The following is a 14,564-nucleotide window of genomic DNA, read 5'->3' as shown; positions in this document are numbered from 1 at the left end:
TAAAGGTTACAGCTAAATTTGTTTGAGGACACAGTGAAAAAGCATTAATAAGTTTGAAAAAAAGAGGAAATGCTTTATTTAGTTTTAAATGCATATATCTGCCCCTTATATATTGTTGTGAAATATAATAATAAAAGAACAAATGGCAACAAACCAAGTAATGTTGCTGTTAGACCTGAAGAAACAATAACTCTCTTTTTTATATATTTTTTTCCACAACAATATATACGTTGCACACCCCATATAATGTGTATTCCTCTTACCAGTTCAAATGTAGTCAATTTTTTGTTTTTTAATTGTGTTTAATTTATGGTGTTGACATCTAGTCGTTGTGTTCTGCGCATGCGCATTGTTTGTGCCCCAGGTAACGCGCCTGCACGTTCTCGTGAGCGCAGCTGAGTCGGATGTGCAGTCAAAGGCCTTCCGGTACTGAGGCTCACACAACAGCAGGAAAATGGCGCAGATCGCCAAAACACATGACGGTAAATCCATTTATCAACGATTATTGAGGAATATATAGGTTTTTGTAGTTTATGTCTACATTGCAGTCGGTGTGTACGTTTTTTTCTAGTCCTAAAAAGTGGAATTAGCGGGAAAAGGCAGAATAAGGCCAGTTTGAGGTGGTAAATAGAATATGGCGTCTGATCGTTGAATAAATCCTGGCCGTGGCGCACACGACAAATTAACTAATATTCTATCTGGAAATTCGTCGTGTGGTTTATAGCAGAGTTACTTGTAATATTAATTGCATAAATACGTATTCGTCTATAGACAGATGATCTGTTTTTATTGCACAGATTTTGAATGTTAAAAATACGCTGCTTGAACGATTATGTATGGAAACTAAAATGGCGCTGCAAACATGCAGACAAACACAGACCAGATCTTTACCCGTGTAAGGTTGTTTATCTTTGTAAAAAAAAATCCAATTGAGTGAATTGTATACATTGTCAGTTTTTTTGACGTGCTTATGTAAACTTACTTATATTGATAATTGTTCCGTTTTTCGCTCCTCTAACGAAGTATTCGTTTATATCAAACGTGGTTTCGCACTTTTTTTGTATTAGTGGATCAAAATTGTATGCTAAACCATGTATATGTGTAACTGCACTATGTGGGTGTGTAAATGTAATTTATGAGGCTTAAATGAATTATCGTTCATCTGTTTATAGGTATATTTTGGTGTTCTGATCTCTGGTTGTTTTTTTGTTTTCTTAGACATTGAGGCTCAGATCCTGGAAATCCAGGGGATGAAAGCTGCCCTGGTGGAGGGAGCTGAGCAAGGGGTTGGACTTGATTCCACTGGATATTATGACCAGGAGATCTACGGCGGCAGTGACAGCCGCTTTGCTGGATATGTGACATCAATTGCTGCCAACGAGCAGGAAGATGTAAGTATAGCATAATACTCTAAAAAGTTTTAGAAGAGCCTATGTCAGCATGTGTAAGTACTGCGTGGAGGGATTTCTGAACCGAACTATATTTATTTCAAGGATGATGATGAAGATTCATCCACAAGTCTGCTTGGACCGAAGAAACCAGGATATCATGCACCGGTTGCAATACTCAATTCCATTCCTCAGTCAGATGAGCAGGTAATTAAGAGAATACGTCTTCAAGTTCCACATTTTTTAAATGAAGCTAAAAACTATTTCCAGATGCATTTGTTGAAAGAGATAAAAGATTGTACAATATCATACAATTATAATTCTTTTGCCCATCCTGCAGTATGATCCCTTTGCTGAACACAGACCACAGAAGATTTCAGATCGTGAGGACGAGTACAAGAAACGCAGACAAAAGATGATCATCTCCCCAGAGCGCCACGACCCATTTGCTGATGGTAAATTTTACACTACTGTTCTCCTCTGTTTATTTTATCTGTCCATGCCGATCAGTATTTACTCTTCTCATGAAGTTCCGGTCCAGACCAGTTTTGTTTTTGGTTAACCCTTTGAACGCCACCCAACAACTTGCTCCCTGGATTCGACTGTCTCAGTAAGACATGCATATTTTAATAAGATTTGCAGACAACCAGTTATTTTTGATTCAGAGTTATAAATGAGTTGGGCAGCAAAGTTTTTGGGAGACATTTGGTTGGGTGGTGGCATTCGTTCGAAGGGTTAATGTACTTTTTTGTGTGAAACAGGCAATACAATAGTCAGACACCTCAAACAGACACTTTTTATAGAGTTCAATAATGCCAGAGGCTGCAGTGCACTTTGTTGTGCAGTTACTGCCAGTTTTCTCTTGTTCCATAATATACTCTATATATTTGCCCAATGGCATGTAGGCTAGACACCCATGATGCGTCAAAGTTAGTAATGTTTCCAAAAAGAGTGGAACTCTAATCTTGAGCCACTTCTGGACATATTTTACAATTTACTGTGCATATCGGTTGTAGTCTGTTACAAAACTTAGTTAAGCCAAATTTAGCTTCCAATAAAATGTTTCCCAGCCATTTTAGTTTCTTTAAACCTATGGCCTGTGGGTGCTCATACTGGTACAAATTAGCAAGGGGTTTAGGGACTTCAGAACACATTGCAATAGGCTGCACACACTCAAACTGCACCAGATGGGGTCAGGTTATGGGAGGGAATTGATTCTGGATGAGACCAAACATCTTGCATGTAGTCCCAGACAGAGGAAGCTTTACAAAACTGTTGTGTAAATATATTTCTATTTTATTGTAATAAAATAGAGATATATCTATTGAAGAATCTGTGTACCAAGATTCCACAGGCCCATACTAACTGTCCTTAATTTCTCTCCTACAGCAGTACTGCTATGCCAGTCCTGTCTGCACTCTCTTAAGGGTGCAGCAACTCGTCCTGTGTAGGTTATGGTCAACAAAAAGCAGCGTGTTTAACAGATAAATCAAGACCGTAGTTGGTAGTTTTGCTCTGATGTGAGCCCCTTGGGTCTTTCAGGGGAATCCACCATGGTTTCACGAAACAGTTTTTTTTTTTTTAATGAAGTTGTATGTTATTGTTAAAGCCTCATCAAGGACACTTTTCTCTTCTCAACTTCATGTCCTCCCTTCTCATTTGAACTTTTCATACCAGTCCATTGTAGATGCATTTTTTTTAAAAATTAGATGCATAAGTATGCACACTTGTGCATTTTTCATTAATTTGTTTCTGATTTTAAAATACATTTTTTAAAGATTTTATTAGAATTCCCCAAAGTGTTCAGTGTCTCTGGCTGCAACACGTTTTTCTTTTTGTGTTTTTAATGAGTTACAAGAGGAGAACAGGTGGTATGCTATTATGTGTGTGAGTTCAAACCCTTTTCCAAAGTGTTACTAATGGTAAAGAGAAATTTTCTAGGCTTCTTTTCTGCCGGTTGAAGTCTGACTGCAGAGGGACCCTTGGCACTGAAAGTGTACGTATTCTGGAGAGCGCAGCCCAGGACCCTGCATCAGTGATGGCTATATCCTCTCCTTATCTCCTCTTAAAAGCAACAGAAACCTCTTTGTACCTGCCTGTTCTTAATGTATGACTGTATACTAAGAGTGCTTAGCTTCTATTGTCTAGGGTTGTTTTGTGTTAAGAGAGGATAGTAATTTAAACCATTAAGGCCATCTATTCAGGGACAGTTGACTCTAGTGCTTTGTGTGAAAATGCTGGTTTTGAGATTTACTTGGCTGACCGTCTCGCATTTTGTTGGTGCTCTTTCGCATAGGGGGCAAAACGCCGGACCCCAAGATGCAGGTCAGGACATACATGGATGTTATGAAGGAGCAGCATCTGTCCAAAGAGGAGGTAAATAACTGGTTTTTAGTGAAACTAAAATATTTGTAAATATAAAATAAAAGTTCAGTTAAGAGATGTTCCTATCTGATCAAAATGTTCAATGTGTTTTCTCCAGAGAGAGATCAGGCTGCAGATGTTAGAGAAAGCAAAATCTGGAGAGCTGAAAGCAGTGAACGGCTCTGCTGCATCCCAGGCTGCTGCGGCCAAACGCAAACGACGCTGGGACCAGACGGCTGACCATACCCCCAGCAACACCACACCCAAAAAAGTCTCCAGCTGGGACCAGGCAGATGGAGGTCCTGAAGTGAGTCAATAGCCGTGTTTCCACTATCGAGCTAGGACCGGGCGTGCTAGTGCGTGCCAGGGCCAGTCGCGTTTCCACTGTCACTTCCGGGGCTTGATCGTGCCTCGCCGGGGCTTCCTCGGGGCCAACGGCCAGGTTTTTCGGCCCGACGAAAACCTTGGGCCAAAGCGGGCCAGCTGGGGCTAGAGGAGGGGTTACGAACAAAGGCGGAGTTTCTCCGTGTCTAGAGAGCGTCAGCGCGGATCATTTCAGAAAGATAACAGCTTTAACACCAGCATTAAAGACGTTTTAAAATAAGTTGAGCTCAAAACTCACTCTTAGTTAGCAGCAAGTGTTTGAAATAACTTGATCCGATGTGGATTATAATCACTAAACAAGGCAGAAATATTTATAAGCGATGTAAAAGAGTATGCACGCTAAACATTAACGTTATATAGTAAACATGTTAAAAATGACCGCTTGGATAAATCAGACGTCAGCTTCTTATTCTCTATCACATTTATTAAGTAACATTGTATCTGTCGTTTCGTGAGTTTAGCTCCACGTTGCATATCATCAAAATATAATAATGATTTTTGTTTGGGAGCTTTTATAAAAATAGAGAGTCTGCGCTGAGGATCATTTCAAAAAGATAACAGCTATAACACCAGCATTTAACACTTTTTTTTAAATAAGTCGAGCTCAAAACTCTCTTTCAGTCAGCAGTGAGTGTTTGAAATAACTTGATCCAATGTGGATTATAAGCACTAAACAAGGCAGAAATATTTAAAAGTGATGAAAAAGATATGCACGCTAAACATGTTACCATAGTAAACATTTTAAAATATGACCGCTTGAAGAAATTAGACGTCAGCTTCTTATTCTCTATCACAATCGTGCATTTATTAAGTAACTTATATTATCTGTCACAAGCCTCGTCTCGAGAGTTTTTCTCACGTTGCCTATCATAAAAGAATATAGCCAAACAATGTTTTTTTTTTCGGGAGCTTCATTCTAAATGTGACGGCTGTGGCTAATAAACAGAAACAGACTCGACTGAATAAGCAGGCTATTTTCATGAGCGTTAAAAATAAATAAATAAAATAGAAATAAGTGTATTTATGTGTGAATTATTTTGAGTCCTGATAAATTAAAACAATATGATCAATGTATCACTTATTCTATAGTTAAAACATCGATGCTTTTGAATTTGAATATAGCTATAACAAAGCATTCAAACAAACTGCCGCTTTTATCATCTTCGTTTTGTTATCGCGCATGTTCCAGTGACTTATTTCTTAGTTTTCTGATAACTTCTCTTTGTTGGTGAAATAATGAGGTTGCATGACGTTGTTCTGAGAGGCGTGTAAGGGCGTGTTTTAGTGACGTGCAGCGGTGCTTCAAGCTCCACTGTGGAAACCCTCCACTACTCTGGCCTCGTGCTACTGGCCCGGGGCTATGAGCCCCGCCCGACCCGCTTTAAGCCCTGGCTCGCACTGGCCCGACAGTGGAAATGCGGCTATTGTTCTTTAACAGCTTTAGGGGTGCAACTGATTATTTTAATAGATTATTTCAATTACTTTTTCTTCAAGTAAAAAAGCCACACACAAATAAATATATATAGCTAAGTATATATATAGCTAAGTATATATAATATAATATGGCTAATCCTGTTCTTCTCTTTACCCAGACACCAGGGCACACACCTTCCAACAGTCGCTGGGATGAGACACCTGGTCGTGCCAAAGGTAGCGAGACCCCAGGAGCTACTCCGAGCACCCGTATGTGGGAACCCACACCAAGCCACACCCCAGCTGGAGCTGCCACGCCAGGTCGAGACACCCCTGGACATGCCACTCCTGGCCACGGAGGGGCCACTTCCAGTGTGCGCAAGAACCGCTGGGATGAGACACCAAAGACAGAGAGAGGTCTTCTATTTTGTCCAGTTTGTGGTGCATTCACTAACAATGCACAGTGATTTTAAATAATTGTATTTTGTTTGTTTCAGAAACACCTGGTCATGGAAGTGGCTGGGCTGAGACTCCACGTACAGACAGAGGAGATGAATCAGTGGGTGAGACGCCCACCCCAGGAGCAAGCAAGAGGAAGTCAAGATGGGATGAAACACCAGTCAGTCAGATGGGCTCTTCAACTCCTCTGCTCACCCCTGGAAAAACCCCTCTGGGCACACCTGCTATGAATATGGCCACACCCACTCCAGGTACTGGACTGGTGGTCTTGGTTGTTTCTATTGTAGTTAGAAATGATGATGTGTTTTTGGGTGATTTGTAGAAGTTGCTGTAAAGATTTGAATGTTTGCAGGTCACCTGATGAGCATGACTCCAGAGCAGCTGCAGGCTTGGCGCTGGGAGCGCGAGATTGACGAGAGGAATCGTCCATTGACGGATGAGGAACTTGATGCCATGTTTCCAGAAGGATACAAAGTACATAACTTTGTTTTCTACAGAATACCATTACTTTCTGTCAGAACATTAATCTAATGATATTTTCCTATTGCTAAATTTTTTTCATCTGCCATTTTCCCTAGGTACTGCCGCCACCAGCAGGTTATGTACCCATCCGCACCCCAGCCCGTAAGTTAGCTGCCACGCCCACCCCCATCGGAGGCATGACTGGCTTCCACATGCAAACAGAGGACAGATCAATGAAACAAGTCAACGATCAGCCCTCTGGAAACCTGCCCTTCCTCAAGCCAGATGACATCCAGTACTTTGATAAACTGCTGGTAAGTTCCATGTTCACCAGGAATCCCAGGGTTGTGGAAAACCTCCGATTTTCTGCATGCTTTTCAGAACATTTTTAGTCTTTTAAAATGAGTCTTTTACTAAAATATTTAAAATTTTTATAATTATAAAGCCTATAAAAATTTTTGTAATAAGTAATTTGAATTATGATTAGATTTGTACATTTTATAAAGAAAATGTGAGTGGGTGCTTGCCTGATGCAAATCTTGGCACTAGGCAGATTCTTGGGTTTTCTGTGTGATTACTAGAGCCAACTCCCATGTCTGTACAAAGTTCTGCTGCTGAAATATGGCTTGTTTATAATATATTGATGTACGGTTGCTAGGGTCTGGATAGGCAGTTGCCAGGTTGATAGAGACTACTTGGCAATCTGAGTCAAAATAGTTCACCTCCATGTCTCATCCAGAGCGGTGGCACATTCAGTTTACTATAATAATTGTTGAAATATTCTTAATGATTGTTAGGGCATGGCTAGACCATTGCCAGAATAAGCCTACTGACACTCTGAGCCGAAAGAGAAGCCAGATGATCACGCTGATGTGGACAGCGTGCGGACATACAGAAGTGTTGGGGCTCATTGGCCTTTCCCGATCCTATCCCCCTCTCCCACTTCACTTCCTGTTATTGCTCTACTGTCCTGTCAAAATAAAGACAAAAAAAGAGTCCAGGTGTCAATATGGTGTAATATACAGGTGCTAGGGTCCTCTCAGTGGTTGCCATGTCATTGCTAAACAGCTTTGATTGTGTTAACCATTAAAGACCACTTGCCAGTCTAAGTCAGTTAAACTCACCCTCATGTCTCTGCTATTCTGGTGTTTATATATATATATATATATATATATATAGAGGGGATCGAAAGTTTGGGCACCCCTTGCAGAATCTGTGAAAATATTGAGTGATTTTCAAAAAATAAGAGAGATCATACTAAATGCATGTTATTTTTTATTTAGTACTGTCCTGAGTAAGATATTGTACATAAAATATTTTAACATTTATTCCACAAGACAAAAAAATTGCTGAAATTATTAAAATAACCCTACTCAAAAGTTTGGGAACCCTTAGTTCTTAGTACTGTGTGCTGTTACCTGATGATCTTCGACTGTCTTTCTGTTTTGTGATGGTTGTGCATGAGTCCCTTGTTTGTTCTGAACAGTTAAACTGAGCAGCGTTCTTCAGAAAAATCTTTAATGTCCTGCAGATTCTTCAGTTTTCCAGAATCTTTGCATATTTGAACCCTTTCCAGCAGTGACTGTATGATTTTGAGATACATCTTATCACACTGAGGACATTTGAGGGACTCAAACACAACTATTTAAAAAGATTCAAACATTCACTGATGCTCCAGAAGGAAACAAGATGCATGAAGAGCTGGGGGTGAAAACTTTTGGAATTTGAAGATCAAGGTGAATTGTACTTAATTTGTGTACTGGGAAACATACAAGTATCTTCTGTTGCTTACGAAGGGCAGAACTAAATGGAAAAAAATTATATTTCAACAAAATAAGACAAATTTGGCCATCTTCATTGTGTTCAAAAGTTTTCACCCCCAGCTCTTAATGCATCTTGTTTCCTTCTTGAGCATCAGTGAATGTTTGAATCTTTTTAAATAGTTGTGTTTGAGTCCCTCAAATGTCCTCAGTGTGATAAGATGTATCTCAAAATCATACAGTCACTGCTGGAAAGGGTTCAAATATGCAAAGATTCTGGAAAACTGAAGAATCTGCAGGACCTGAAAGATTTTTCTGAAGAACGCTGCTCAGTTTAACTGTTCAGAACAAACAAGGGACTCATGCACAACCATAACAAAACAGAAAGACAGTCGAAGATCATCAGGTAACAGCACACAGTACTAAGAACTAAGGGTTCCCAAACTTTTGAGTAGGGTTATTTTAATAATTTCAGCTAGGGGTGCTACGATCAGGATCGGCCGATCGTTATGCGCATCTCGTCAGTAAAGCCGGTTTTCTAATCAGCGGTTAATTCCATCAGGTGCGTGATTTCACATAGAGCTGCTGTTACTACACAGAGCCGTTGTTAACTGAGAAGATGGGCCAATAAACGCTGAAAATTAACGTGATTTGCGCATCTTCTCTATTAACAACGGCTCTGTGTAGTAACAGCTGCTCTATGTGAAATCACGCACCTGATGGAATTAACAGCTGATTAGAAAACCGGCTTTACTGACGAGATGCGCATAACGATCGGCCGATCGTGATCGGAGCACCTCTAATTTCAGCATTTTTTTTGTCTTGTGGAATAAATGTTAAAATATTTTATGTACAATATCTTGCTAAATAGTTGCTAGGGCATGGTTAGATTGCCAGGGGGATATTTAAAGAATGCTTGGCAGTCTCGAGTCCAAAGAGTCCACCCTCATGTCTCTATAGTGATCTGATCTAGAGATATACTAGTTTCATTTCATTCATGGATCTGTGACAAACACTGGAGGAAAATTGTACAGAAAGTTTTTGAGATGTTTATTATTATTATAGTAACAGCATTAATGGTATTTTCTATAAATATAACTAACAACAATAATTATTATTTATAATAATAAAATTTGTTATAAAAGTATGATTTCAATTTGACCAAATATCCAAACTTTGTTTGCAGGTTGAAGTTGATGAGTCCACCCTCAGTCCAGAAGAACAGAAGGAGCGTAAGATCATGAAGCTGCTCCTCAAGATCAAGAATGGAACACCTCCTATGAGGAAGGTTGGTATCCTCTCTCACACTTGATGGACTGTAACACTGTCTTGCAAGGTTGATCTCTAACTAGCTCTCTCCTTTCAGGCTGCTCTTCGTCAAATCACAGACAAAGCCAGAGAGTTTGGTGCCGGACCCCTCTTTAACCAGATCCTGCCGTTGTTGATGTCTCCTACACTGGAGGACCAGGAGCGTCATCTCTTGGTGAAAGTCATTGATCGTATCCTCTACAAACTTGATGACTTGGTTCGACCATATGTCCACAAGGTAAGTCTGCACTGCATGTAAGCATTCATTTTAATACTTGGGTGGAAAAACGTATTAACCTTTCATGTATCTATTCTAACATTCCTGTTTGTTCTTAAAGATTCTTGTGGTGATTGAGCCCTTGCTGATTGATGAAGATTACTATGCTAGAGTAGAGGGTAGAGAGATCATCTCCAACTTGGCAAAGGTAAGATGGTTGTGTGTAGATGATGTCATCTTTGGTACTTTAAAAGCATCCCAGCAGTTGTTTAATTCATCTTTAAATTTTGTAGGTCTTAATCAAATATGCATTTCGTCATTAACAGGCTGCTGGTCTGGCCACTATGATCTCTACCATGAGGCCTGATATTGACAACATGGATGAGTATGTGAGAAACACCACAGCTCGTGCTTTCGCTGTTGTAGCGTCTGCCCTGGGCATTCCATCTCTCCTGCCTTTCCTCAAGGCTGTTTGCAAGAGCAAGAAATCCTGGCAGGCTCGTCACACGGGTATCAAGATCGTACAGCAGATCGCTATTCTCATGGGCTGTGCTATCCTGCCACATCTCCGCAGCTTGGTGGAGATTATCGAGCATGGTTAGTATGACATTGTGGTCTCCTTCTTTCTATATGTGGCTGTACACAAAGTATTTTTTCATTGTCTGCTCTATAGGATGGTCTCGAACTGTTGTTTTTTTTCTTTTTCTCAGGTCTCGTGGATGAGCAGCAGAAAGTGCGAACCATTAGTGCTCTGGCTATCGCTGCCCTGGCTGAAGCTGCTACACCATACGGTATCGAGTCCTTTGATTCTGTGCTGAAACCCCTTTGGAAAGGTATCCGGCAACACCGAGGCAAGGTAAGCATGTGTCTGGTCATTAAAGTCGTTTCATTTGCACTTTATGCTTTCAGATTTGCAACCCAAAGATTTTTAGTAAATCTGTTTTTAACAATGTTTCTGTGTCTCAGGGTCTTGCTGCCTTCTTGAAAGCCATCGGATACTTGATTCCTCTTATGGATGCTGAATATGCCAACTATTACACCAGAGAAGTGATGCTTATCCTTATTAGAGAGTTCCAGTCACCTGATGAGGAAATGAAGAAGATTGTCCTGAAGGTGCATTCAAAACTATTCAGAAGAGTTAAAAATGTAATCTTTCTAAAACATTTTAGGCTAAACCTTTTTTTTTTTTTTGTTACATTTCAGGTGGTGAAGCAGTGCTGTGGCACAGATGGTGTGGAAGCCAATTACATTAAAACAGAGATTTTGCCCCCCTTCTTCAAACATTTCTGGCAGCACAGGATGGCGTTGGATAGGCGCAACTACAGACAGGTATTTGAGATCATCAGATAATTAGAAGTAACGTTAACCATGAGTAATATGCATTTAATCACACTTTTCTTTTTACTTCTATAACAGTTAGTGGACACTACAGTGGAGCTGGCCAATAAGGTAGGGGCCGCTGAGATTATCTCCCGTATCGTGGATGACTTGAAGGATGAAGCTGAGCAGTACAGGAAAATGGTCATGGAGACCATTGAGAAAATTATGGGCAACCTTGGTGCCGCTGACATCGATCACAAACTGGAGGAGCAGCTTATTGATGGAATCCTGTACGCCTTCCAGGAACAGACCACTGAGGTGCGTTACGGACTTTGCTGCATATTAAATATCCTGCTGCTGTTATATGATCATTTTACATCATAATCTCGCTCTATCTCCAGGACTCTGTGATGCTAAATGGCTTTGGTACGGTGGTAAATGCCCTGGGTAAGAGAGTTAAACCATACTTGCCTCAGATCTGTGGTACAGTGCTGTGGCGTCTCAACAACAAATCCGCCAAAGTCCGTCAACAGGCTGCTGACCTGATTTCTCGCACAGCGGTGGTCATGAAGACATGTCAAGAGGTTAGGGGCACATTATGTACATTTTTGGCCTGGTTAAACAAAAACACTGATACTGCTTACTAATATATATCTTGTTATATTTCCATGTAGGAAAAGCTTATGGGCCATTTGGGTGTGGTGTTGTATGAGTATCTGGGAGAAGAATACCCAGAAGTGCTGGGTAGCATTCTTGGAGCCCTTAAAGCTATTGTCAATGTTATTGGTGAGTGTTGTTCAAAGTGATTCATTACTGTTAGTATTTCTACTGAGTTATTTCTAATGTTTTTTTTTTTTTTCTTTTGAGTATAATTGTTTAAATGTCCCATTTGCAGGTATGCACAAGATGACACCACCTATCAAAGACTTGCTTCCAAGGTTGACTCCAATCTTGAAGAACCGACATGAGAAGGTGCAGGAGAACTGCATTGATTTAGTGGGCAGAATCGCTGATAGGTCAGTTCTACAGTGCCCTGCAGAATTCGAGCTATAAACATTTGAAATATTTTGATAATGCCTCCTAAACGCATCATCGTGTCCTTTACAGGGGTGCAGAGTATGTGTCTGCCAGGGAATGGATGCGCATCTGTTTTGAATTGCTAGAGTTGTTGAAAGCTCACAAGAAGGCCATCCGCAGAGCTACTGTCAATACTTTCGGCTACATCGCCAAGGCTATTGGGTAAGACAAAAAATTCTTCTCCGCAATGCAGATTGTGTCAGGTTGGAAAATGTTGATTTTTTTTATTTTTTTTATTTCTGTTCTTAAATCTCTAGTCCTCACGATGTGCTGGCCACGTTGCTTAACAATCTGAAGGTGCAGGAGCGTCAAAACCGTGTGTGCACAACGGTAGCCATCGCTATTGTGGCCGAGACGTGTTCGCCGTTCACCGTGCTCCCTGCGTTGATGAACGAGTACCGTGTTCCTGAACTTAACGTTCAGAACGGTGTCCTAAAGTCTCTGTCCTTCCTGTTTGAATACATCGGTGAAATGGGCAAAGATTACATCTATGCCGTCACACCTTTGTTGGAGGATGCTCTGATGGACAGGTAAGCTGGAAGAAGAATTACTGCTTTTCACAGGAGAGTTACCTCTTAAAACATGCAGGTTGTTTTCTGTAGGCCTCTATAACTCTGTCTTTGCTCTCCATTGCAGGGATCTTGTACACAGACAGACAGCCAGTGCTGTGGTGCAGCATATGTCTCTGGGAGTGTATGGCTTTGGCTGTGAAGATTCTCTCAATCATTTGCTCAACTATGTTTGGCCAAATGTCTTTGAAACGTCCCCTCATGTTATCCAAGCTGTCATGGGGGCCCTTGAGGGTCTGCGGGTGGCAATTGGACCCTGCCGCATGCTGCAGTATTGCTTGCAGGTACAATTTACTCTTCCAGCATGGAATCTGCACACTACATTTCATTGACTTGTAATGATCTAATAGTCAACATGATCAATGTTTTTTTGTTTTTTTTCTCCCTCAATAGGGTTTGTTCCATCCAGCTCGCAAAGTGCGTGATGTGTACTGGAAGATTTACAACTCCATCTATATCGGCTCCCAGGATGCACTGATCGCACATTATCCTCTTGTCTACAATGATGAGAAGAACTCATACGTTCGCTATGAGCTGGAGTACTTTCTGTGAATATAACTACCTTTGTGCACTCTCTCTTTTCTCCTCTATCTGTGTCTAATTCATGGTTTATAGGACTTGGTTTTTGTTATGTTACAACCAGCACCACAAATTCTGTGGTTTAAAATCTTATTTCTCATTAAAGAACAGGACAAAGTCGAAAAAAGAATCTGTTAAACGTGATGCTTTTAGGTCTTTGGATTAGACTTCTGTTTTTACGGCGTGGCACCATGCACAGTGACAGTGAAGATAGTAGCAGAGTTTCTGAGGAATGTGATTTATCTTCAGTAAATCTTTTAACTAGAGACCTGTGTCCTGATCTGTCGAGCCCTCCCTCTCTCTCTCTCTCGCTCAGTCACTCATCTATTCTTATTATAATGTTGCTTAGTTTGGCGGAATAAACATTTGTGTATTAAAAGTCATTGGTCTCCACTGTCATTTCTTTTATCGCTTTAGCACGACTAAAATTAATCCTGATTTTATTCTATCTACTTTCAGTATTAAAATCCTCTCAAATGTCATTTGAGAATTTGCAAAAATGACTGGCAATTTGAAAATCAAATCAGATTGGACTGCAGTGTGAACTAAGACTTTTTAATCAGGGAATATTTCTGGCTTTTACCTGTAGTACAATGCAATCTAAGGAAGGTTCTTGGGTTAAATGCATTCATTATAAGAGATTTTGTTTGCTTATTTCCCGCATTTTGCTTAGACACAACAGAAGATGTAAAAGGCAGATTGTCATTTGTGATTTTGCACAAACATGAGGGTCCTGGGGTTTCTCAGTCTGTAACAATGTAAGTCCATACTTTTAGACATTATCATTTTTACATCCACCCTTTCAGATAATATTTGTTATTTTCCATGAAGTCAATGGGCTGCTTTATTGTGGACTGCAGCGCTTGTGCTGATCTTGAAAATAGTCTCTTGAACATTTGCTTTGTCCTTGGCTTTAAAGTTTAAATAAAATACTTTTTGGTACAAGAGCTAAATCTTTTTGCCTAGAAAATTGTTTTGGACCATGTCCTTGAATGTGTTTGAACTGACTTGAAATTCTAAGTTTGCATTAAATATTAAACTGTGTACATACTTTATAGTATGTCCTCGTGTAAACAGTACATACACAACAGCCACTTCCCGTGGTCTCTTTTTGACCCATCAGCCCAAATTCTCATGCCTTTTTAAATATAGCTTCTGTGTCTATCAGACACACACACAGTCTGTTAGGTGATGTCATCCATCAAAGGACAAACAAACATTGATATTTGCTTCCAGGGACATTGTGGACCAGTTCCTGTTTTCC

General features: G+C 40.3%; 1 protein-coding gene across 2 annotated transcripts; it reads left to right on the top strand.

Annotated features, from left to right (window-relative positions):
* Positions 1 to 454: 454 nt before the first annotated feature.
* On the top strand, positions 455 to 13,683 carry LOC113108636 (splicing factor 3B subunit 1). 2 transcript variants are annotated; one of them, XM_026271873.1, is made up of 25 exons: positions 455 to 482; positions 1,219 to 1,391; positions 1,494 to 1,595; positions 1,729 to 1,843; positions 3,685 to 3,764; positions 3,871 to 4,059; positions 5,729 to 5,966; positions 6,047 to 6,259; positions 6,361 to 6,482; positions 6,587 to 6,784; positions 9,417 to 9,518; positions 9,597 to 9,776; positions 9,877 to 9,963; positions 10,082 to 10,352; positions 10,466 to 10,611; positions 10,722 to 10,868; positions 10,959 to 11,084; positions 11,172 to 11,393; positions 11,477 to 11,659; positions 11,750 to 11,861; positions 11,971 to 12,091; positions 12,183 to 12,314; positions 12,410 to 12,682; positions 12,789 to 13,005; positions 13,115 to 13,683. In XM_026271873.1, exons 1-25 carry the CDS (start codon positions 455 to 457, stop codon positions 13,271 to 13,273), a joined length of 3,936 nt encoding a protein of 1,311 aa, XP_026127658.1. In that variant the 3' UTR covers positions 13,274 to 13,683. The 2 variants fall into 2 exon arrangements, with proteins under 2 accessions (XP_026127658.1, XP_026127659.1); XM_026271874.1 differs by lacking the exons at positions 455 to 482; positions 1,219 to 1,391; positions 1,494 to 1,595; positions 1,729 to 1,843 and adding an exon at positions 1,949 to 3,384 and having other exon boundaries at positions 13,115 to 13,328.
* The last annotated feature ends 881 nt before the right edge of the window (positions 13,684 to 14,564 follow it).

The sequence above is a fragment of the Carassius auratus genome, chromosome 9 (genome assembly GCF_003368295.1).
Source record: "Carassius auratus strain Wakin chromosome 9, ASM336829v1, whole genome shotgun sequence".
In the NCBI taxonomy this organism is placed as follows: Eukaryota; Metazoa; Chordata; class Actinopteri; order Cypriniformes; family Cyprinidae; genus Carassius; species Carassius auratus.
The sequence above is the reverse complement of the archived record's forward strand: the minus strand, read 5'-3'. Positions and strand labels throughout refer to the sequence as shown.